The sequence below is a fragment of the Physeter macrocephalus genome, chromosome 8, assembly GCF_002837175.3.
Source record: "Physeter macrocephalus isolate SW-GA chromosome 8, ASM283717v5, whole genome shotgun sequence".
Classification (NCBI taxonomy): Eukaryota; Metazoa; Chordata; class Mammalia; order Artiodactyla; family Physeteridae; genus Physeter; species Physeter macrocephalus.
The window spans coordinates 79,819,402-79,845,485 of NC_041221.1; the positions used below are offsets into that span (position 1 = coordinate 79,819,402).

At 39.8% G+C, this 26,084-nt stretch overlaps 1 protein-coding gene across 1 annotated transcript in view; it reads right to left on the reverse strand.

Annotated features, from left to right (window-relative positions):
* ARSB (arylsulfatase B) overlaps positions 1-26,084 on the reverse strand; it is a 187,243-nt gene that overhangs the window by 59,455 nt on the left and 101,704 nt on the right. Inside the window, exon 6 of the mRNA XM_024117409.3 lies at positions 11,255-11,325. Coding sequence (XP_023973177.1) covers positions 11,255-11,325 — 71 coding nt within the window. The remainder of the gene's footprint in view (positions 1-11,254; positions 11,326-26,084) is intronic.

The following is a 26,084-nucleotide window of genomic DNA, read 5'->3' on the forward strand; positions in this document are numbered from 1 at the left end:
CATATGTATATGTATAGCTGATTCACTTTGTTGTAAAGCAGAAACTAACACACCACTGTAAAGCAATTATACTCCAATAAAGATGTTAAAAAAATAAAAATAAAATAATATTAAAAAAGTAAAAAAAAATTAGGCAATGAAATAATATATCAGATGATCTGCATTCTGTAAGAATGTGTGCGTATGTGTATGTCAGTCTGTGAGTGAGGGTGTGGAGGGGAGAGAGAGAGAGAGAAGAGAAAATCACACCAAACATTAATATTAACAATGCTTATTTTGGGGTGGCAGGATAGTGGAATTAGAGTGATTTTTACATTTATCCCTGAGAGTTTCTATATTTTTCAAAATTTCTAAACAAAAACCCTCCCATGTATTATTTGTGTAAAAAACAAACAGGGAACTTCCCACTGCAAACAGGATCAAGGCTAATCTCCTTTGTCTAACACCCTATCCTTATTTATCTTTTGCATCTCTTCTTTCCTGCCTTCCCTTTGCCCCCAGAACAATTTTACTCACACACCCTTTTACTGACACACTTCTTCGTCCTGGGATTGATCTCCACCTCAGGAAATCTTACAACCATGTTCAGAGCAAGGCTCCCTTCGCTGCACGAACTAGCCTTGCATAGCAGCTCTCTATCAGACTCTAGGGCAATGATCTGGCAGTTAATCAAGCAGAACTGGTAACATCTCTACCACGGTTGACTTCAACTGTATTTGATTCTCTTTTAACTTTTTGTATGTTTTCGTTCTTTTCTTCAACTTGATTATAAGCACTTTTTGTATTTTTCATCAAGTCTAGTGCAACAGAGTAGTTATCTGTGGTAGACAAAATAATGGTCCCCCAAAGATATCACCTGTAAGCAAGTGACCAGAACCTGTGAGTATGTGAGGTTAGATGGCAAAGGGGAATTCATACTGCAGATGGAGTTAAGGTTGCTAACCAGCTGACCTTAAAATAGGGAGAGTATCCTGGATTATCCAGCTGGGACTAATGTAAGCACAAGAGTTCTTAAGTGGAAGAGATGGATGGAAGAGGTCAGAGGAGGAGGTGTGATGACAGAAGCAAGGCTGGAGTGATGTGCTCTGAGAAGGACTCAACTCTTCACTGCTGGTTTTGAAGATGGAAGAAGAAGATGGAAGAAGGAGGCCACGTGCCCAGCAAGGCAGGCAGCCTCTCGAGGCTGGAAAAGGCAAGGAAATGGATTGTCCCTTAGAGCCTCCGGAAAGGAACGCTGCCCTGCTGACACCCTGGATTTTTGTCCAGTGAGATCCATATTTTAACCTAGATAAATTTCTGTTGGTTTAAGTCGTTCAGTTTATGGTGATTTGGTCCAGCACCGATAGAAAATTAATACAATGTTAACTATTATTTTCTTTTATTCACATTAAAATCAAGAAAGATAAAACCAAAGTTGTTGAAATAATAAATTTAAAACTATACTTTCTGAGGAAGTCTACCTTAATCACCCCAAATGCCTCTCATTATTTCTTCATTTCTCCTTATGCCTATGTATTTGATTTATTATCACTTATCATTTGTTGCTACTTTATTTTATAATTGTGTTAATACCATTTCATGGGCATATATATTTTTCCTCTGATTCAAAAGGCTCTTCAGAAGCACGGACCATGTATTTATTCTTCTAGGTATTTGCTGCCAGTGGTAGCAGATTTTATTCTATAAATGCCTGATTACTAACATCTTATATTATGGGTTACTTAAGGCAGACCATGTCCTCAGCTTTCTGCAGCGTACTTCTCAGAAATGTTTTAAAAAATTTCATTTCAGCCTTATACATAAGCACCCTAAAGCCCGTAAAAAATCTGACCAGATTAGTCAACATTTAGAAAGTGGACTTAATACACTTTAATTCCACTGGATTTGTCCCATAAAATTTAGTGAGGTTTTATGTTTTTCCAGAATTTTACGGTTGACAATTTCAAAAACGGTATATATCTTTACACTTACAGGCTGTAAGACTGGGGAATTGAGGTTGGAAGATGTCTGGTCTAGACTGGGAGAGAAAGGAGACAGTCTGGCCATCCCCAAATCTTGAAGAGACCTGGGTACAAAGAAGGCTCCAGTGTGGAGGGTGGAGTGGGCACAGGGGCTGGATCTGAAAGGGACTATTTGGACGGTAGTCTATTTCTGTGTTGAGTATCAAAATCAGCATAGACCTTCTAATAAACTAGAATTGTCAGGCTACTCTTGGAAGCCATTGCTAAAATTTCTAAGCTCTACCAGAATTAAAGAAAAGTAACCAAATAAATAAGTGGTCAGTTGGAAATGAGAGGATTTGGCATCATCGTAACCCTGGGGGAAGAAATAAAAGCTGATGTGTAAATGGGGTTTTGGACAAGTAACCACATGGCCAGATGCCCTTCTCCCAGAGGTAGGCCCAGCCCAAGCCCTTCAAGTCAGTTTCTGTTATCTGGCCCTGAGAAGCCTTAAAAAAGGTGCTTACCCTGATTTCTCCAAACATAAAATTGGGGCAGTGGAATTTGCCATTTCTGTGTAGTCTAGGCCTGTGGTGAGGATTAATTAGTGTTTTTAAAGTGCTGTGGGTTTGGTTTGGTTTATTTATTTTCTCAGGACGAAAGCCAGTACGCCAGCACCAAGTGTTAACAGCGAAGGTTTGATGTATGTTACTTGAGATGCACTGTGTGAAGTGGGGGCGGATGGGAAACGAGGCTTGTGGGACTGCCTTCGGCATCAAAAAGGCCACATTTCCAAACACATTTAGTACTCCCCAAAGTGAAGGGGGCAGAATAAAAGCCTCTGAAAATTCAAAAGGAGAAAAGTTATCTGTGTTTAGGCTCTGGGATTGAGGGTATGTACCAACCCAGACCAAGGAAAATTTGACGAGCTGCTACGGAAAAATACTGGCAGCTAGAGAAGACACAAAATTCTGCTAACTTTGTGACAAGCTGTAAAATGAGCTCCTATATTTGATAGAGAGAAAGAATGGAATTCCGGCAGTCAGGGTATCAGGGCTAATAGCTGAGGACAAATGCTGTCACACGCTAGCTTCTCTGACCCAGGACAGGTGGGCATAGAGACCAAGAACTCTGCTATGGCCCATACCTCCACTCACTAAGAACCCAGCAACCTTCTAGATATTCCAATCTCATAAGAACCCTCTAAGCTGGTTTTCAGAAATAAATCTTTATGGCTTTATTCCCGATTATGGAAGTAATGCGTGCTCATTACTAAAAAATAAAACTGCAGAAATACGTAACATAAAAAGTGCAGACACTGCACCTCCAATCCAACAGCCAGGATATAGGCTGTTAGTTATTGTTTGGACATATTTACAGGTGATAGCTGTCTCCATTTTATAGGTGATGAAACAGATAACTCAAAGAACTTATCCACTGGCTCACAGGAAATAAGTCAAAGCTGGAATTCAAATTCAGGTCTTTCTGACACCCCAGAGCTCTGTATGTTCCATTAGGCTACACTGCCCTGTCCCCACACCCTGCTGTCTCATCCCACCACCAGCCTCAAAAGTAATTACTACAAGGCACCAGCCGGGTTTCCATAACTAGCTTTACAAAGAGAAGCTGCCGTCATCCACAGCATCAGGTTACATGTGAAATAGCAAGGTTAGTGCCACAAGGAGATCTGTTTTCCCAGCCTCATTTAAATGTATAATTCTCCATCAACATGCTGTTATTTGAGTGAGATGATTATACTTTTCCATCAAAACCAGTGTAGAGGGGCTTCCCTGGTGGCGCAGTGGTTGAGAACCTGCCTGTTAATGCAGGGGACACGGGTTCGAGCCCTGGTCTGGGAGGATCCCACATGCCGCGGCGCAACTAGGTCCGTGAGCCACAACTGCTGAGCCTGTGTTCCGTAACAAGAGAGGCCGCAATAGTGAGAGGCCCGCGCACCGCGATGAAAAGCCCTCACACAGAAAAGAAGACCCAACACAGCAAAAATAAATAAATTAATAAATTAATAAACTCCTACCCCCAACATCTTCTTTAAAAAAAAACAAACAAACAAAAAACAGTGTAGAACAGAAAGCAAAGAGACCCCTGAAGTCAGTAGATCATATCATATGTGAGGCCTGGACCTGGAGAGCCCCGAGTTCCAGGTCTGTTATCTCTTAGTTGTTTGTGACCTGGTGCCTCAGTTTCTCCATCTGGATTGTAAAGAGGGTGGATGAACGGACTGCCAACGTGCCTTCTAGCGGCTGGAATGACGGGCAATCTCACTGATGGCTGGTGGACCTCATGTATCCCATCTAACTTCTAAAATTCTGCTCAACATCCCATTTCAGGCTGAAAGACAGAAAGTTGTCCTGTGTTGCGACTTCTCAAATATGCCCAGAAAGAAATGAACATGCTTTGAAAATAATGTATAAGGTTATTGTTCTTGCTAGAGTTATTCTAATTAAATGAGTGGATGATAACGAACTTAAATGACTAGTTTATTAGCACTCATTCTTTCAGTATGTCTAAATCTCCTATACATAAGGCATTGAGAGAGCTATACTGATGAAACCTTGCCCTCCTTGAATATAATATACACATGAATATAAATAACTACAGTATGAAGAAGCAAGAGCTCAGTGTCTCAGGATGCTCCGGAGAAACTCAAGGGACTCTAGCTTGGAGGGATCAGGCAGGGCTTCATGGAGCAGCAGGGATGTGACCTGGGCCCCCGAGAAGGGTCAGAGAAGCAAAGGAAGATGGCGGAGGGCATTGCAATGGTGCTGAGGGGTTGCTTCGGCGGAAAGACAGAGGTTGTAAGAGGCAGGCTATAGAGTCTGCCTGTGGCTGTAGGCAGTTGGCAACCACTGACAGCCATCAAGCAGGGAAGTGAGGGGCTGTGTCTGTGTTCTCTTCCAACAAAACCTAAAGCCTACGTGATTTCCAGTACGTACAACTGTACCTAGCACGTCGTGGGCAGGCAGTATCTCCTGAATGAATCATCTCAGAAATGGCAACCTAATGTCAGGGAATGGATTTGAATTTGCTCTTAAGAGGAAACACGGAGCAGCGCCAAACATGCAAACCTGGACGACTCTTGGATCTCGAGTATGGATCTGGCAATTTCAGCACAGATAATGCACGCGTGAGAGAGGGGAGGGAGCAAAGACTGTTCTTTCACTCTGTAATCACGAGCAGAAATAACATCCCATTATAACCTTTAAAGAGAAGAGGCCCTTTCAATGAAATAGTAACAACGCTGTATAGAATCACTTTGAAGACTTGGCCTTTGGTGTGGAAAATGCTAACATCTGTCAGGGTCCTTCATCTCTAATCAAGCTTCTGCCAGCAGAGTCTCAGTGCTTTCTATGTGTGCATGTGTGTAGGGTATCTACGTACACGTTACACAATTGGACAGACGTGAGAATTCTGACGATTCACAGAATGTGTCACGTCTGACTTCCAAGGTGAGTTGTGCTCACAGACGGAGGTGGTAGCATCTTTACCTCAGAACAGCCCAGGTCAAGCCTGGGGCCTGTAGGATGAGTATATATATTTTCTCTAAGGCAAACTAATGCCTTTGCAATCATTTCTCCTCCTGGTTTGAGGCAGGCTGACTAGAACCGAGGGGAGCCACAGAGCTTGGAGCTGGAGTGCCTCAGAACCAGGTTGAGTGGAATTCACACCTGTGGGACCTCGGAGCCTAATCTGGGATCACAGCTGCTCCCCACCACTTTGGATGTTTTTAGGCTTTCCCATTACATCAGCTTCAATGGTACCGTCACCTTCCCTCAGGCTCCCGCACAGGTTTCCTCCACGGCCCACTCTGTACTGCTGAAGAAAGACACTGAGTCAGGTCAGCCTGCTAGAAAGAAACACTTTAAAGAAATGCGGGGGCGGGGGGCATCCACAGGGGGAGAATAAATCTTAGGATCTTAGAAAGGAAGGAGGGAAGAAAAGGATACTATGTGAGAACGCGTCCATGCAAGGTCACCTGAGAACAAAGCCTCTGAAGATGAACAAAAAGTTTCCTCAAAGCACACAGGAAAGCAACTACAGCCCACATGTGTGACACTGGCCATGGGGGCCGGCGGCGGGGGAGATAAAAGTAGAGCCAGATTTGGGGGCACTGAGAGAGCCCGTGACCAATGCAACAATGAAAGGGAGGTTTCCAGGAAGGCAGGGATGGGAACAGAGCACAAAGAACAGGAAGAAGAAGCAGCGCCCTCAACTCAGAGGGGAAGTCAGGCTGAGCTGAAACAGGGGCAGGGGCTTTGACCATCAAGGAGGTCTCGGGGAAAGGAATGAAGAGGGCAGGGAAAATGTCACATCATCTGATATTTTCAATTAGGGGAAGGGTGAGGGTGGGCATTTATATGCTGAATAAATCGTTTCAAATATCTATATGTGATCATGTTAATTAAAACAAAAACTAGCTTGTGAGTGTTATTTCTTTTTTAGGCACAAAAGGTAGGACGGGAGTTCAGGGTTTACGAGGAGAGTGTGAATTGCCATCTGGAGGCACTTTTAGGTTCAAGGCTAAGAGACAATAAAACAGAGACTTTAACCTGTTGATCTGTTCATCATTAACAAATATTTATTGAGAACTTAGTATGATGGTAGGCCTTGTGCTATGCACTGGGAATGTGGCAGTAAATGAAAAGGGTATAGATCCTGTCTTCATGGAGTTTCTATGCTTTATTTGTATTTTACATTTTACTGTTAATATTTAAAATTGTGGTAAAATATACATAACATGAAATTTACCATCTTAACCACCATAGTTCAGTGGCATTAAGTACATTCACATTGTTGTGCTACTATCACCACCATCCATCTCCAGAACTCTTTTCATCTTGTAAAACTGAAACTCTATACCCACTAAAAAGCAGCAACTCCCATTCCCCTCTCCACCTAATCCCTAGAAACCACCATGTTACTTTTTGTCTCTGAATTTGACTATTCTACGTACCTCCTGTAAGTGGAATCATACAGTATTTGTCTTTTTGTGACTGGCTTATTGCATTTACCATACTGTCCTCAAGTTTTAACCATGTTGCAGCATATGTTCGAATTTCCTTTCTTTTTAAGGCTGAATAATAATATTCCATTGTATGTATGTCACACATTTTGTTTATCCATTCCTCTGTCAATGGACATTTGGGTGGCTTCCACCTTTTGGCTATTGTGAATAGTGCTGTTCAAGTCCCTGGTTTCAGTTCTTGGGGGGTATATATCCAGGTATGGAATTGCTGGATCATACGGTAGTTCTGTTTTTAATTTTTTGAGGAATTGCTATACTGTTTCCATAGCAGCTATACCATTTTACATTCCCACTAGCAATGCACAAGGGTTCCAGTTTCTCCACATCCTCATCAATAGTTGTTATTTTCCTTCCTCCATTCCTTCCTTTCTGCCTGTAGCCATTCCAATGGGTAGCATCTATGGTTCTTCGAGACATCTTTATGCTTTATTGTAGAATCTCCTGGTCTATGGGAGATCCTATGACTTCTGGGGTGTGTTTGTGTGCATGTGTGTACACTAGTCTTCTTTGGAAATATTTTTACTATTAGTACCCAAGCCACAACCTACCAAGAGTATGTGGCCATGAAAAAACCCTAACTCCACAAGTAGGAAGGGCCTCTGGGGGTGCCCTCTACTCTTAGAATAAGAGGGAGGTGGTATAGATGTTAAAACCCAAGAGGCCAGATTTTGAGGGATCTGGTCCTACATGGAAGGGAGGGCTTCCCTAGGAAAAGTCTAACATCGATTCCTCTAATTCATGACAGGAGGAGACATTGGTCCACCACTGCCAACAAGACCAGCTAAAGGAGACAGTGCAGGTGAAAAACTGGAATGATGCAGTGATGTTTTAGAACGGGGATCAGAAAGGTGGGCAGGATGTAGTAACAGCAAAAATCAGATAATATTCATATTACTCTAGTGCTTATAATGTTTCTAACATTATCACGTGTATTCATCTATTTACAGCCATGTCTTTGGCTACACCACTGCTTATTAACACATGCACCTTTTCCAGCAGGGTGAAAAAGGAGAAAGTGAGGAAGCAGCTTGCTCCCTTGAGGTCCTGTGTATACAGAAACCCACAGAATGCTGAAGCTAGAAGGAACCCTAGAGGTCACTTAATTCAGTCTTCACCTCACAGGTGAGGAAGTGACGAAGTGGCTTTGGGGAAGGTGGAGGTGGAATATTACTCTCTTCTCCCATAAGTAAGTACACATCATCTGGGAAGTGCTGGAGTTAGAAACCAAAGAACTGTTTCTATGATAACACAGACTCAATTGTCAATCCTTCATTGATACCCTAGATTGGCTGCTTTCTGATTTTATTCCATAACAGCCTCTAGAACATAGTCATAAAACATATTCTGTGAATATAACAATGCAGACTTGGCTGTCCTATAAATACGTATTTTCTTATAGCTGGATTTAATTTTTCCCCCACAAACTGATTGCCCAGAAAAGGAACTGGGCTTGTATCACCATCCTCTGGAGGTGCAGAACCCCAAAGATAACTCCCCTTTTTCCTAATTCTGCCACACAGTGGTGTGAAATGGATATGAAAACCGGGCAGAAAAGGCCCCCGGTATCGCCCATGCATAAGGAGGAGGCGGCACCTTGCCACCCGCAGGTACACACAGTAGGGGACACCCTGTTTCTGTGAACCAACAGTGAATGTGGCTCTTTGTCAATGGCAGGGCCTGACAACGTCCCTCATTACATTCAGGGTTAGAGCAAGAGTCCCCAGGCTGGCAGGAAAGGCCAACAGGAAGGCCTGGAGTGGACTCCTAGGAGCGGGGAAGGAGCAGCGGGCAGCCAGAAAGTGTCTCTGAACTTGTGACAGCACAAAGGGTCTCAGTAAGTCCAGCAATTAACATATGGGAAACTAAGCTGAAGAAAAGTGAAGGGACTTGCTCAAGACCTTACAATCTATGAGGGGCAAGGCTAAGACAGTTCTCTCTTCTGATTTCCATGCCCCAATTCTTACACTGGTGAAACTTTCTGCCTGTGCTATTACTTTGCTAGAGGCACTTGAGGGGACGCAAAAATCACAGCAGGTTGTGCTAAGAAGCCCGTGGCAAGCAGCACTATGGTCGGGTCACATGGGCGTATAGTTCTCAAGCTCCCATTTCTGATGCCATGACAAAATGCAGCTTAGTGAGTGAAGGAGGCTTAAGGCTTTTCACTTGTAGATGGAACTTAGTGGATGAGAACAGCTTAAAACCACTGTAATGTGGGCAGCATATTCAGCACATCCCTGGAAGTTATGCTGGGCTTTGCAGTGCATTAAATTACTCAGAAGCTGTAAAAACCGTTCCTGCCTCCCTCTGGCCACCCTGAGGGATTCTGATATGACTGGCTCCTGGTTAGCAATCACTTCTGCAGTGAGCCGGTTACAGACTGGAATGTGTCATATCCCTAGGTGTGCTGGGGCAGAGAAAAGTTTAAACGATTGACATAGCTCCACAGTAACTAATCATAGGTCTGTGATCCTCTCACACAGCTGATCAAATCATTTCCAAGCATTTTCTAGAACAATTCTTCTAGACCAAGAGACATGCAATGCAAATTACACATGTGATTTTAAATTTTCTATTAAGCACATTAAAAAAGGAAAAGGAAACAGATGAAATTGCGATCAATATATTTAAACTCAATATAGCCAAAGTATTACCACTTCAACAAGTAATAAATGTATATATGTTTTATATTTTTCATACTCAGTCTTCAAAATCGGATGTGCACATACTCACAGCACATCTTGATCCACAATTAGCCATATTTCAAGTGCTCAGTAGTCACACAGGGCTCGTGGCTACCATATCGGACATATTACTACCCTTGCCTCTCTCACTGATGTCTGTTTACTCCAATAAAAATAGAAATTTCTCCATCCTGTAGCCATTCCTACCTATCTCAGGGCACTTTCCTTTCCAGGTCTAGTGATTCTAGGTGGTCTTTATTCCATTTCAACTCTCCTCCAACTGTCCATTCAGTCATTAAGTAATCATCACTGAGTACCTACCAAGTGCCGGGTGTTTGTGTTCACTTATGAGGATGTAAAGATAAATATGACATAGACCCTGATATACGGAGCTCTCGGCTTAGTGGGAAATGCAGGCACATACAGGAGAATTTGGTGAACACTATACAGAGATACATACGAAGGGGTGCACAGAGGAAGGAGTACTGCTTCTTCCAGGGCTTCTGGAAAGCATTCACAGAGGTGGGACATTTGCGCTGGGTTTTAAGGGATGAGGAAAAATTGTGGAGAGGCAGGGAAAGGTGTTTCAGGCATAGGGAAAAGCATGTTCAAGACATAAGTATGACAATCTGCATGCTTGGAAATGGCAAGTGGCTAGTAGGGCAAGAAGATGGCAAGGAGGGCCTGGAGTGAGGCTGGCGAGGTGAGCTGGACCTCAAATGCCCGAAGACACACTCAGAATTACTGGGGGTCATTCTCCAGAAGGGGGAATCTTAGGCAGGTTGTAACACAGATTGGAGAGGATAAAAGAGTAAGGAGAGCCTGAATGATGGAGCAGCAGTATGTCTAAAAGGAGGGGGTGTGAGCACCCAAGTGAAGGAAGGGAGTATAAGAGCACTGTTTTCTGCAGACAGTCTCACCATGAGGCCTTATGATGGAACCTGGGCAAAGGGCCTAATAGTTAAGGTTTTCCAGGCCCAAACTCATGACGTAGGGGCATCAGGGCCACTAGCATGGTATTTATATAGGACTATTACAATCTGTGGGGATGTGAAAGCACCACATGGCCTCTTTCCCTGCAGGAATTAACAGGGTTCCCTATGGGTTAATTTAGGCAGTAGGCAGAATCAAGCTAAACTGCAGCCTTGCCAGGGAAATCATGGGTTTATGAGACCCAGCAGGTCTGGGCAGCACCTGACCAGCCTGATCAGATGATGTGGTGGCTTACTTGACCTTGAGTTTTCTAGAAGGAGGCTCTGACACTCTCAGGTAAGAACAGGGCAACAACAGCATGACATTTACAGTTAGAAGGAGGCTCGGAGATCCCATGGGTTCTCCTTTTATAGATGGGAAAACTGAGTCATGGAGAGGGAAATGGCTTATGAGGTCATATAAGCCATTAAGCAGCATTCACCCTTTGTGGCACCAAAGCCACAGTGAGATTGGTGAAACAGGTGCCATGGAGAACTGTTTACCTTTATAGCAAACTCAAGTGGAGAAAGAGAATTAGGCTAGAGAGACACTAGGTAATAAAACTGTCTTTGTGAGCCAACAGTATTTAAATTAGTAGCAATAAACAAGGTACTCACATGGTGAAACATCTACGAAGTTTGGATCGATATTGTGCAGCAGCTCCATTCTGGGGGACGGGCTTCCTTCACTAGAAAAGAATTTTTTTAAAAATGTTAATTTCCTCTCTCAAATGGGTGTCAATGATTTTAATACTTCCTTTCCTCATATTTACAGGAAATAACAAACCTGCCAGTTAACAACTTGGTCATGAATTCAGAGGCCTCCAAAATGTGTGGTTGTGCATCTTCAACTAGTCATCACTTGTCTATACTGTCACAGTGACTGAATGTTTACATAACAACTTCAAGGTCAAGCACGTGACAATTAAAAAAATGAGTCCTGTGACCCTTTGCAATAAATAATCTGGCTGTACTTAAACATGACCATTCGTTACAGCAGTGAAATGAGAACTCAAGTCATCCAGTGCAGACTTCATGCTGAACACTCACAGGGAAATGAAGAAAGAGCATCTGTCAAGATGGCAGCCCCCATATCACAGATGCAACATGCCTTTTAAATATTAGCCTGCATGAGAAAAACGAATGTCTTCCATGTCTAAATTTACAGCGTGAAACTTGTATGTACTACAAATACATGTGAAATAGTTATACTTTTTTAAGATTTTAAAAAATTGTATGTGCAAATATAATCACAACCTACATTACTGTTGAAAAGAACTTGGAGATCAGTTAGTCCAACGCCCTCATGTTACAAATGAGAAAGGCCCATAGTAAGTTACTGGCCAAACAATGGGTAGTGGGTGTTTTTTAAAAATTGGGAGCATAAACACCACCAGGTGTATGCCGGGTGTGCATGAGGCACCCATGTCATTTTGCTAGTCTAGACTCAGCCTTATGGAAGAAGTTGTTAGATATAATTTCAATCGTTGGACTACTTGATAATCCAATAAAAGGTTGCAAACTACTATTAACACCATAGGATTTGTCCACATAGGAATAACCAATAAGGCCCCTGAAAATAAGAGGACATGTTTTCAGGTGGTTCAATGTCCACACCCCAAACTCACAGCTAGTTGTCTACAGCAGTGGCTTGGGATTTCAAGGACCCATACATTTTCAAAAAATCTGGATTGTGATTGGCAACGTTGTATTTGCCAAGTAAGGAAATGTTAAAACAAAATTCATGAATTAAAAACAAAACCAAAAAACTTTCAACTACCATTACCATAAAATAAAGGTAATTTTAATAGCAACAAAAGGTAGGATGAATACAATCTCAGAATAAGTGACAGTCCTTTAAAGTCAATATGTTTAACTTTAGAATTCTAAAAGATTTCCTTTTTCCTCTCTATTCCATAAAACCCACTAACTAGAGAGTGAGAGGGAAATATGCAGGGATGCCTCTAGGCCTGGGGGCAGCACTATGGGGGGGTGATATTTCCCTGGACTTCTCATTTTCTTCCTGAGGCATTTAACTAACTACCTGTATACCATGAGACTGTCAACCGGTCCAAAATGACAGGAACTAGGGTTTGATCCTGGAAGCTCTGAATGCAAGTAGGAGTGATGAGCAAAGAAAATGGTGAATGTGAGAAAATCTTAACAGAATGATGATGATGGTGTCTAATTTGTGGGGTTAAAAACAAGCAAACAGAGCTAAAATCTGGATGATAAAAATAGCAAGTAAGTCGGGGGGGAAATCAGAATGAAAGCATTTTAAAGTCTTTGTATTGTTTGGAAGAGGGTAAAGCTGTTCATTAAATTTAGATTTAGCTAAGTAAAATTTGCATGTTAAAATTTTAAGGTAACTTAAAAACAAAGATAGGACCACGGAAGAACAAAACAAAATTCATTCAATCCAAAAAAAACGCAAGAAAGAAGGAGGAACCCCCAAATTTCTCATCTTTAAAAGCAGAGCTCACTGGAATACCCCCAAAGTATTAGGCATGGTTAAATAAAACATATTTTTTCTAATAACTTTTAAAGAAAGTTTATCTGTATATTATTCATTTATTTCAATTTTTCATTATTCAGAAGAGCCACAGATATTGCAAAATAAGGGAACTTAATAAGATGAGATGAATTTTGAACACTAAAGGTTGTGAGTAATCCCAGTGATGAATTATTTGCTGGGAAAAATCATCACAGGCAGAATCATCATGATACAAATCATGATGAAAAAAACAAAAGCCAACCAACCTTCCTAAGTATGCTGTGATGCTACTTTTTAAAATGTACTTATCAGAATATTTTGACAAGGATGTGGTTGGAGATATATGCCAAGGAAATACAATAGAAGACAAGTGATTAGAACAATAACCAAACACCCTAGGGACTCCAAGTTATTAAATAAATCAAGAAAACCAAATGTACATTTAAGGGAACTGAATAAAGTATCATAAATCTTGGGTTACTCCACATCAAAATGTTAAAAGTTATTAAAATCCCTAGACAAGGTCATGTACCAATTCCCTGGAACTAGTCCTTTGGAAAGTGATGGATTTTAGAAATATTTCCAGGTGAATTTTTTTAAAAGAGTCATACATACATGGGAAGGGAAGATGGTAATAATGGAAATATGGAAAAATATACACCAAACTGTTAGCTGGGATAGGGGGATGGGTGGGGTGAGACTACAAAAGACTTCTATTTTCTACAGTGCTTTATACAACTAGCATGCATTATTATTGTGATCAGGAAAATTTTAAGCTTTTTTAAAGTATAGAACTTGTGAAAATTTCTATGCTTCCATAAAGACATTAAAAAGTATAACAAAGAGAAAACTCAGATATTTTACAGAGTTTGGGAGTTTAAAGACAGGAAAACTATCCAGAACTGCAAGGTAGTTCTGCAGTATTTAAATGCATTAGTTGATTTTTGGAATTTAATTGCATGCTACCCACGTATGTGCTATCACATACTGATAATAACTGATCATGTAATTTCCCTCTCAGGAGTGTAGAAATTTCCCTGTATGTTTAAGATCAGGCTTGCCTTTAGCAAAAACAGTAATGGTTTTAGGGTCACTGGGTTCTCATGTCTCACCACTTAAGTCACTTCTTTTCATTTTGTTAAAGGGCTCAGAGCCTCAGTGCCTGAAATGGAGGGAATAAGAGGAAAGAGAGAGAGATGTTAGGGAGAAAGGAGGGAGGGAGAAAAGGGAGATGAGGAGGAGGAAGAAGAGGGAGAAGGAAAGAAGGGAGAAGAGACTGTGGGTTTCCTTTAATAGTTACGCACCAAGTTAGCAGAGACTCACTAAAGCACTTAAACGCGCACACACACTACACACATCAACTCCACGTGGCTAATCTCAGTGGAGACAAGGGCACAGTATAGTGATGCTGGAACAGAGAAGTGGACCCAAGTCACCTGGAGAAGAACATGTGCAGAATAAGGCTGGTGGGAGGGATGGGGAGGGTGCGGGATGAAATGAGAGATCGCAAAGACCTGCTCTGCAAGCTTCATAACTTTGCCTAGGGAATACTTTAGAGTATTTAAAGTGATTCTGCAAAGACCAGTTACGGGTAGAAGGCACTGGTCATTACAAGGTGAGGCCCATTGTTGGTGAGGGGAATCCTTCAGGCCCAAATGACACACCCAGGAAGAACACCCCCGACTCAGCTCAGCTCCCACCGTCTGTAGGAATTCAATTTCCCCAGAACTGAGAAACTGGACACCGATACTGGGACACTGGTACTCTGGTTATTGGGAAGGAATACCTACCACTGGATTAATAAACACTCTTTTTTTTAATATATATTAAAAGAAAGGTAAGTTCATGAAGTAGCCACATATTTTCCAGTGCAGTTTAAAAAGTCTTCCCTTAAGAACTCACAGGGGCTTCCCTGGTGGCACAGTGGTTGAGAACCTGCCTGTCAATGCAGGGGACACAGGTTCGAGCCCTGGTCCAGGAAGATCCCACATGCCGCAAAGCAAATAAGCCTGTGCGCCACAACTACTGAGCCTGCGCGCTCAACTACTGAGCACATGTGCTGCAACTACTGAAGCCTGCCTGCCCGTGCTCCACAACAAGAGAAGCCACCGCAATGAGAAGTCTGCGCACCGCAACAAAGATTAGCCCCGGCTCGCCACAACTAGAGAAAGCCAGTGCGCAGCAATGAAGACCCAATGCAGCCATAAATAAATAAATAAATAAACAAACAAACAAATAAATAAAATGTCCTTAAAAAAAAAAAGAACTCACAAACCATTGGCCACTTAAATTTGAGTAGTCTCTAATAATCATATAAAAGATCACACTCCTGTACCTGGAGGGGAAAATGCTTGGTCGTTTTTTTTCTTTTCTTGTATCTTTTTTTTTTTTTTTTTTTTTTTTTGCAGTACGCGGGCCTCTCACTGTTGTGGCCTCTCCCGTTGCGGAGCACAGGCTCCGGACACACAGGCTCAGTGGCCATGGCTCACGGGCCCAGCCGCTCCGCGGCATGTGCGATCTTCCCAGATCGGGGCACGAACCCGTGTCCCCTGAATCGGCAGGTGGATTCTCAACAACTGCGCCACCAGGGAAGCCCCCCTGTATCTTTTTAGGGCAAACCTTCCCTACTGTTGCTGTACTCCCGTTCCTTCATCAGACCTCTGCAAATTTTTGTCATCAATAATTTCCACTTGGTTATGCATGTTCCTCTACCTTTATGTCAAAAACTAAATAAATAAATTTTATTTTTAACTATCTTTTCTTCTTTTCACCATTAAATGTCCCCCAAACAGTATGTTTACATCAGTTATTCTCTCTTTGTCTCACATTAGAATCACCTGAGGAACTTCTAAAATACAGATGCTGTACCTCATACCAGAAGCATCACTGGGGGTGGAACCCAGGCGTCAATATTTTTTTTGAACTCCCAGATGATTTCAACATTCAGCCAAGATTGAGAACCACTGACCTGGAGCAATGCTTCTCAAAATTTAGATCACTTGGGGATCTCATTAAACTGGATTCTGATTTACAGAGGCCGGGGGTGAGGGGAGGCCAGGAATCTACATTTTTAACAGGTTCCCAAGTGATACTGATGTTGCTGGTCTGAAGACCACATTTTGAGTAGCGAGATGGGGAAATCTAGAGTCTTCTTACCTCGGATCTAAACTCTTCCCGAGTTTCCTAAATCAGAAACTCATTTAGATTAGAGCTAATTTTAGAGCAATGATTCTCAACCTTGGCTACACAATGCCATCACCTGGGGAGCTTTAAAAAATACTGATGCTTGAGTTTCACCATAAGAGAGTGATCTCATTGATCTAGGTTCAGCCTAGACATAAAGATTTGTAAAAGTACCCAAGCTGATTTTTGTCAAATTAGCTTCACTGAAATGTAACTTACAAACTATACAATTCATAATGTTTTCAAGGTGTATCTATTTTATAGCATGTATCAATACTTAATTCCTTTATATGGCTGAATTAATATGTTATTGTATGGATGTATCACATTTTCTTTATCTACTCATTTGATGGACATTTGAGTTGTTTCTACATTTTTTGGCTATTATGAATAATGCTATTATGAATATTTATGTATAAGTTTTTGTATGGACATTTGTTTTCATTTCTCTTGGGTATATACCTAGGAGTAGACTTGCTACATCATATGGTAACTTTATATTTAAACTTTTAAGGACCTGCTAATTTTACACTCCTACCAGCTATGTATGAGTATTCCAGTTTCCCCACATCCTCTTATTAGTGACCCTTACGGATGTCTATCTTTTTTATTATAGCCATCCTAGCTGATACAAAGTGGTATCTCGTTGTGGTTTTGATTTACATTTTCCTTTTCATATGGATATTGACCATGTGTATAACTTCTTTGGAGGAATGTCTATTCAGATCCTTTGCTCATTTTAAAAGTGGGCTATTTGTCTTTTTATGATTGAATTTCAAGAATTCTTAATATATTCTGCATGCAAATCCTGTATCAGATACATGATTTGTTAATATTTTCTCTGATTCTGTGGGTTGTTTTTTGCTTTCTTAGTAGTATCATTTGCAGAAAAAAAGTTTAAAATTTTGGTTTAGTACAGCTTAACTATTTTTTCTTTTGTTGCCTTTGGTATTTTATCTAAGAAATAACTGCCTAATGCAAAGTCATAGAGATTTACTCTTATGCTTTCTTCTAAGATTGCTATGCTTTTAGCTCTTACATTTATGTCTATGATCCATTTTAAGTTAATTTTTGTGTGTTCTGTGAGGTAGGAATCCAATTGCATTCTTTTGCATGTGACTATTTAGTTATCCAGTAACATTTACTGAAAAGATTCTTCTTCCCAATTGAACTATCTTGGCATCCTTGTCAAAAATGCAGCTGATTCTCCAGATTTAAAAATGGGCAGAAGAACTGAATAGACATTTGTCCAAAGAGGAAATGCAGATGGCCAACAAGCACATTAAAAGATACTCAACATCACTAATCATCAAGGAAATGCAAATAAAAACCACAATGAGATAACACTTCACACCTGTCAGAATGGCTATCATCGAAAAGAACACAAATAACGAATGTTGGTGAGGATGTGAAGAAAAAGGAACCCTCATACACTTTTGGTGGGAATGTAAATTGGTGCAGCCACTGTGGAAAACAGTATGGAGGTTTCTCAAAAAACTAAAAATAGAAGTACCATATGACCCAGCAATTCCACTCCTGGATATATATCCAAAAAAATACTAATTCATAAAGATACATACACCCAATGTTGACAGCAGCAAGTAACCACCAACAGATGAATGGATAAAGAAGATGTGGTGTGTATATATGTAATGGAATGCTATTCAGCCCTAAAAAAGAATGACATTTTGCCATTTGCAACAACATGGATGGACTTGAAGGGTATTATGCTAAGTGAAAAAAGTCAGACAGAGAAAGACAAACACTGTATGATATCACTTCTATATGGAATCTTAAAAAATGCAACACTTCAGCAAGTGGTGTTGGGAAAGCTGGACAGCTGCATGTAAATCAATGAAGTTAGAACACTTCCTCACAACATAGACAGAAATAAACTCAAAATGGCTTAAAGATTTAAATATAAGACATGACACCATAAAACTCCTAGAAGAGAATATAGGCAAAACATTTTCTGACATAAATCATACCAATGTTTTCTTAGGTCAGTCTCCCAAGGCAATAAAATAAAAACAAAAAGAAACAAATGGGACCTAATCAAACTTATAAGCATTTGCACAGCAAAGGAAACCATCAGCAAAATGAAAAGACAACCTAAATTATGGGAGAAACTATTTGCAAATGATGCAACCAACAAGGGCTTAATTTCCAAAATATACAAACTCAATATATAATTCAATAACAAAAAAGAAAACAACCCAATCAAAAAATGGCACAAGACCTAAATAGACATTTCTCCACAGAAGACATACAAATGGCCGATAGGCATACGAAGGTGCTCAACTTTGCTAGTTATCAGAGGAATACAAATCAAAACCACAATGAGGCATCACATCACACGGGTCAGAATGGCCATCATTAAAAAGTCTACAAATAATAAATGCTGGAGAGGGTGTAGAGAAAAGGGAACCCTCCTACGCTGTTGGTTACACGGGTCAGAATGGCCAACATTAAAAAGTCTACAAATAATAAATGCTGGAGAGGGTGTAGAGAAAAGGGAACCCTCCTACGCTGTTGGTTAGAATGTAAATTGGTGCAGCCACTATGGAAAACAGTATGGAGATTCCTTAAAAAACTAAAAACAGAGTTGCCATATGATCCAGCAATCCCACTCCTGGGCATATATCCTGAAAAGATGAAAACTCTGATTCAAAAAGATAGGAGTCCAGTGTTCATAGCAGCACTATTTACAATAGCCAAGACATGGAAGCAACCTAAATGTCCACTGATGGATGAATGGGTAAAGAAGATGTGGTATACAAATCATATTTATATAATGTGGCATATATGCACATATATATATATATTTCACAATAGAATATTACTCAGCCATAAAAAAGAAAATGCCATTCGCAGCAACATGGATGGACCTAGTGATTATCATACTAAGTGAAGTAAGACTGAGAAAGACAAATATCTGATATCACTTATATGTGGAATCTAAAAAATTATACAAATGAATCTATATACAAAACAGAAACAGACTCACAGACATAGAAAACAAATTTATGGTTACCAAAGGGGAAATATGTACGAAGGGATCAATTAGGAGTTTTGGATTATCAGATACAAACTACTATATATAAAATAGATAAATAATAAGGTCCTACTGTATAGCACAGGGAACTACATGCAATATCTTGTAATAACCTATAATGGAAAATAATCTGAAAAAGAAAATCTATCTATCTATCTATCTATAGATATATAACTGAATCACTTTGCTGTACACCAGAAAGTAACAACATTGTAAATCAACTATACTTCAATTAAAAAATAAAAAAAATACAACAAACTAGTGAATATAACAAAAAAGGAGTGGACAGATATAGAGAACAAACTAGCAGCTACCAGTGGGGAGAGGGAAGCGGGGAGGAGCAATATAGGGGTAGGGGATTAAGAGGTACAAACGATTATGTATAAAATATGCTATAAGGATATATTGTACAACAATATATAGCCAATATTTTATAATGACCATAAATGGAGTAACCTTTAAAAGTTGTGAATCACTATAGTATACACTTGTAACTTATACGTAATACTGTACAGCAAGTGTACTTCAATAACAAACATACACACACACAAATGCAGCTGATTCTAACACACAGCTTAGGATAAGGATTGCTAATTTCAAGCCTTGCTATATAAGGTCACCATTTTTGATTGTATGTTCTAAATTCTTGATTTTTTTTTCTGTAGAGCAAAAGATGGGTGCTAATCTTTTAGGGTGCTTATGTAATGAGTCCATATATAACGATAATGACTTCCTCTTGAAAGGAAGTCAGTGTGCCAGAAAATACTTTAAGAAATCTATTGACAACTTCCTACATTCACTTTCTTTATATGTCCCTGTATAAGTACCTTGAACACGAACTTTTAGCAGATGATACAATTTCTTCCTCAAAGGTGTGTGTACCAAAGTGAGCTAGAGGGAAAAAAAAGTGTGTTTTCTATATTCATAACACTTTTCAGCAATATCAACTGTGTGATCATCACAATCTTGTAGAATAAATAGTGGCCTCATGAAGCTCATAAAATGTTCATGGGATTGATTATTGCTATATTATAGTGTGTTAACTTTTATCTTCTATATGTATCTATGTATTTACAGGTAATGTTACAATTATTGTGGCATTTCATGATTCTTTTGTATACCATCCTGTTCCAAAGTTTCATTTCCACACAAATGAAGCACTAGAAAGTGGACAATGTCAATTGCTTCAACAGTTTATGGTCTTTTTCCCCACCAATTCCAAAGGCCTCACTCTCTCACATGCAGCCCTGAGCTGTCTTTAAGAGCATAACCTTTCAGGGTCTGCATCTCAACTCCGCAAGGTTATATAAACTTGAGCCTTGTTTTTCTCTCTAGCAGAAGGTGGATAAAAAACACCTACATACACTGCTTTTATGAGAATTAAATGGTGAAACGTATGTAAAATGCTTGGGCTATATACTAAGTGCTAAATAAGCTGATAGCTTAAAAACAATGACAACACCTTTTGTTGCAAAATTCGGATCCTGACTCTGTAAACATGGAAAGAATATAATCACGGATACAAGACTATAACCTAGATACAGATACAAGAATAATATATAGATAAAATGGAACATTAATATTCCTAACCATCCCTCTTGCTGGCAAGAGTTCTCCTTATGAAATACACTGGTGTAGCTATAACTTTAATTTCCAAGATGTATTACGATATTCTCTTCCATGTGAGGGTCTCTTTTTAGAAAAGTAACAGTGCCAAATACAGCCAAGTCACACAGTCCACTCACGAACTGCACATAAAAAAGATACATTGCAATCTGTTATCTATGAATCTCCCCTATTTTTTGGATTAAGCATATGGTATAGTTTAGCTGTATGAGCAATATTATCTTCATTAGACTGTTGATTCCACTTGCAAAATGTCAAGCTCTAAATAATGACCGATGATGTTCATGGAAAATGATTTTTCAATAATCACACAAGTTCATGAAATGCCCTAGTTTTATTATGGCAAGGTAATGGGTGTTTTCATTAGGGCAAAAGTCTGGGCTCCAGGCTGATAGGAATGAAGCAGAGTCCTCTAAACAGCTTCTTTAACATAGGCACCTAGGGGACTGTTCAGAGACCCTTCCTTCCTGCAATGTTCACTACCCACCCTGGCATACATTAATGGTCATGGCAGTAAGAACCATGGTGGTAAGAATTACACAATAAAAAAGAACTGTAAGATGTTCACATTGACCACTTAATGCAGAGACCTATCTCTAAACCAGTGAAATGGGCTTGTCTCATGCACGTTCATAACAACCAAACTGGAGTAATAAGGGGCGGGGGAGAGTGTTTGTTTTGGCCAAGCTAGTTAGAAGAATAGTAGCTAGAATTTTGAGAGCATTTATTATGTACCACACACCATTTCAAATGTTTTGCATGTACTATCTCACTTAATCCTCAACATTATGACGTAGACACACCGTGGCACAGAGCAGTTGTTGAGTGACTTCCAAGATAACCTGTTTGAGCAGGTGACAGAATTGGGTTTGGAACTCAGGCAAACTCCTGAATTCCCCACTCCTAACCACTATGCTAGATTGCCTCCTTGGTCAAATGTAGACATGGCCTCAGTATCTTTATAAATGTATAATGTTTCCATTCGTTCAGCTTATTTTTTCTTTTTTTAAAATTATCTATTTTTGGCTACGTTGGGTCTTCGTTGCTGTGCATGGGTTTTCTCTAGTTGCAGCGAGTGGGGGCTACCCTTGGTTGCAGTGCACGTGCTTCTCATTGTGGTGGCTTCTCTTTGTTGCAGAGCATGGGCTCTAGGTGCACGGGCTTCAGTAGCTGTGGCATGCAGGCTCAGTAGTTGTGGCTCGCAGGCTCAGTAGTTGTGGTGCACAGGCTTAGTAGCTCCGCAGCATGTGGGATCTTCCTGGACATGGGCTTGAACCCGTGTCCCCTGCATTGGCAGGCGGATTCTTAACCACTGTGCCACCAGGGAAGTCCCCATTCACCTTATTTTTTAGGCTGAATTAACAAATATCTCTATTCACTTCAAATGCCTCTATTAACAAAAGAGTTAATCATTTTTCTCCATCCTCTTCTCTTAAAGACTTACATAAAATGATACATAGTTAATTGTCTCTGATGCCATTTCAGTATTCAATTTTAATTTAACCAAATTTCATGTTTTCTGGGTTAGTTTTTTTTTTAAAAAGGGGGCAAGGCTGCACTGATCAGTAACTAGTTTCCAATATGCTATAAATATTTTCTAAAAGTCTACAGTTTCAGACACTGAGATCACAGCACTGTCCATTTATAAATAGAGTTTCCAGTTTTTGACTTTCATTTTCCAACTAGTTGAAGGGTGGGGCAGTAAAACATTTCCCATAAATAAATGAAGTACTATGATACTCCACACTTCTTTTACCACTAGCTGCTGACCATCTGTCATAAAAAAAGACACACCCTGGAAGGCAGTATCAAATTTTTAGAAACAGAAGTAGCCATGGCAATATTTCCTGAGATGAAATTTTGAAAAAAAAAAAGTTACTGACTAAAAAATTCAAGAAACACCCGCAGAGTAACATCCACCCTGTTTACCTTTTGTAAGCATCATCATCATCATCATCCTTATCATCTTCCCCTCATGCTACTGAGTTGCTACTATGTTCCAGGCACTGTGCTAAGTGTCTCATACATATTCTTTCAGTACATCTTCACACAAGTGCCTATGAGGTGGGCATACTAATGTTACATTCTACGCATGAGGAAACTGATACTTAAGAGTTATAAAGTAACTTTCTCAAGATCATACAAGTAATAAAGGGAAGAGACTGGATTTGAACCAGATCTAACCACATACTTCACATTTTCAACCATTACTCTAGTGAAATTCCCCACAGGACTTATTTTCTTTGTTATGTGGGTGAAGGTGGTATTGGGTTTGTGTGAATTCCATGCTCCTTCAAAAGCCATTTTAACATGCAAACATTACCATGAATAAAGTGTTTAACCACAGAAATTATAAACTTTTGACTAAATTTGGTGAGGAAATACGTAACTTAAATTCATCTGATGTAAGAGTTTTATATGAGGAGAGAAAGTTTTCATGTACATTTTTATTAAGGAATCATTAAATGTTTAAAGTAGGCTACTTGAGAAATATGTAATATTATTAATAACTGAATCATGCCCTTATTACAATATTTTCCTATTCATTACTAAAAAATAATTGGTAGAACTTCTGGGTTAGTATCAGGGCAAATCAGCAGAACCTAATGTGCCTTTTTTCCAATTTCCATTATAATATCTGTGAAGAATTACAAAAAGATGAAAACTGGCAACAGTGTTGGAAACTAAAGAGAAGACCAGATGCCAAAGTCTTGAGGGGATTTTCACTAATGTCAATGCTGAAGAGATTAACAACATATTCTTGGATTCTACCATAAGAATCAAAACCCAGTCCGAAAGAAAATCGAAAAAGATGGATTCACTTTGTCTACCTCTAGCTACAGAACTCAGGAGCCGCACTAAACCAAAAGTGGGCAGTGATCTCCTCTTAGCTGTCTTCCAGAGGTAGCCCATCATGCCTTTTCTCTCTCACTGCCAGTTTCTTCCCTCTCTATGTCCTTCCAGACAGCAAACACCAGACCAACCTGGGAGGAAACAGAAGAAACTAGACAGATGTGTCACATCCGCGAATGTGATGCAGCCAGACAGAAAATGTCTGAAACAACCCTCAGAGCACTACATAACTATGGACATAGTGTAGAAGCTCTTTTGTCAAAAAGGGTAAAGTAGGGAATCAAAAAAATAACATCATTTCTTCTTAAACATTTTTTTCCTTTTTTTAAAATTGAAGTATAGTTGATTTACAATATCATGTTAGTTTCAGGTATACAGCACAGTGATTCAGCTATATATATATATATATATATATATATATATATATATATATATATGTTCCAGTTCAGATTCTTTTCCTTTATAGGTTATTACAAAATATTGTGTATAGTTCCCTGTGTTATACAGTAGGAAACATTTTGCTTTAACTTAAAAAAAAAATATATATATATATATGTATATTTACTTGACTGCAGTGACTACACAAATAGACTTTGAATGCAGGGCTACTGGTTGGTGCTCCCTATCATCTTTATTTCATAAGCCATTTTTATAATGCTCCATCTCCAGTTTCTAGTGCTGTTTTTCTTACACTGGAGCAAAAGCTGAAGACCATGTGAATTTCCAGATTTCCATAGAATAAGGGTGGCCATCTACATTTGAATCTCTCCACCCGCTTCCCTTAAAAAATGTACTGAAAAGGAAAGAAAGTAAAGTCACCCAACACCCAAGCCTACAACATAAGCAGGAGAGAGAACAAATTTAAACCTGGATGGACATGAGGAAATAACCATCTAAGACCTGAAGGGTCAGTGCCAGTGCTCACCCTAGGGAAGGGTCAGGCTGGGATCATGCCCAAAAGGGTGCAGGGTACAAGAGGGGAAGGGACTCAGATCATATCTGATTAAATAAACCCAGAAAGAGGGCCCCACCCTGAGTGACCAAAGATCTGGTACCTGGTGGACTGGATGACTGGCTACCGGGGAGTCATAAGGGAGTGGCTTGGAAAATGTGCAGGAGCAGAGTGGCAGTCCCGGGCAGGTGCCAATTCTGAGAGAGGCAGTTGAAGAACAGGTGTCTTCTGGAAGATGGATGGTAAAGGGAAAGGAGGCAGAGGCAAAAGATCATGGTCCTCCTGTAATGACATAGTATCTATCATAGAATCATAAGAAGGTGGACCAGAAAGAAAGTGGCAGCATTTACTAAAGAAACTGTACTTCACTGGAGCAACATAAGAAGGGGCTCTTGAACTAAGAAATAAATTAAACCATCCAAATTCCACCCCCACTGATCACCTGCTATTGTGAGTCCAGGAAAAGCTAACATACATGAACATGACAAAAAGAGCTCAGCATCTAAACAAAATTACCATAGAAATTTTTTAAAATAGCAAATGAGAATTCAAAATTTTGACAAATGAAAATATTCTCCCATATGGGAAAAAAGTCACACAGCAGAAGAAAACATTTACATAATGTTTCAATATGAATTAAATATAACTAAATCAGCAAATGCTGATATTAAAAAAAGTTACCATGAATCAAACATTTAAAAACTCAGGCACCAAACTACAGGAAGAAACTGAAAGAAAAAACAAAATCTCAGAAATGAAGGGCCATTATATATAACTAAATGTATATGAAAGCATATAGAGAATGAAAATGAAAAGAGAGAAGCTAATTAATTCAAAATAAGGGAAAAAAAGAAGTAAAAATGATCAGAAAGGAACTGAAAGAAACAAAAGATATGCAAACAAGGTTCAATAATATCTGTAATTGGAGTCCCTGAAAAAGAAACACAATAGAATGTCAATTTAAAACTATAATTAAAACAAACTCTTAAATAAAAGATCTGAGTGTACCCTACAGTGCATCTGGGAACCTGACCCAGTTTGGTCACTTCTGAGACATATCTAGTAAAAAAGTCTTAGACTTTAAATAATAATAGTGATAATAAAAATCTTTCAGACCTCCAGAGACCTGGTCTGGGAAGATCCCACATGCCAGGGAGCAACTAAGTCTGTGTGCCACAACTACTGAGTCTGCACTCTAGAGCCTGCGAGCCACAACTACTGAGCCCATGTGTGCCTGTGTGCCACAACTACTGAAGTCCAGGCACCTAGAGCCCACGTTGTGCAA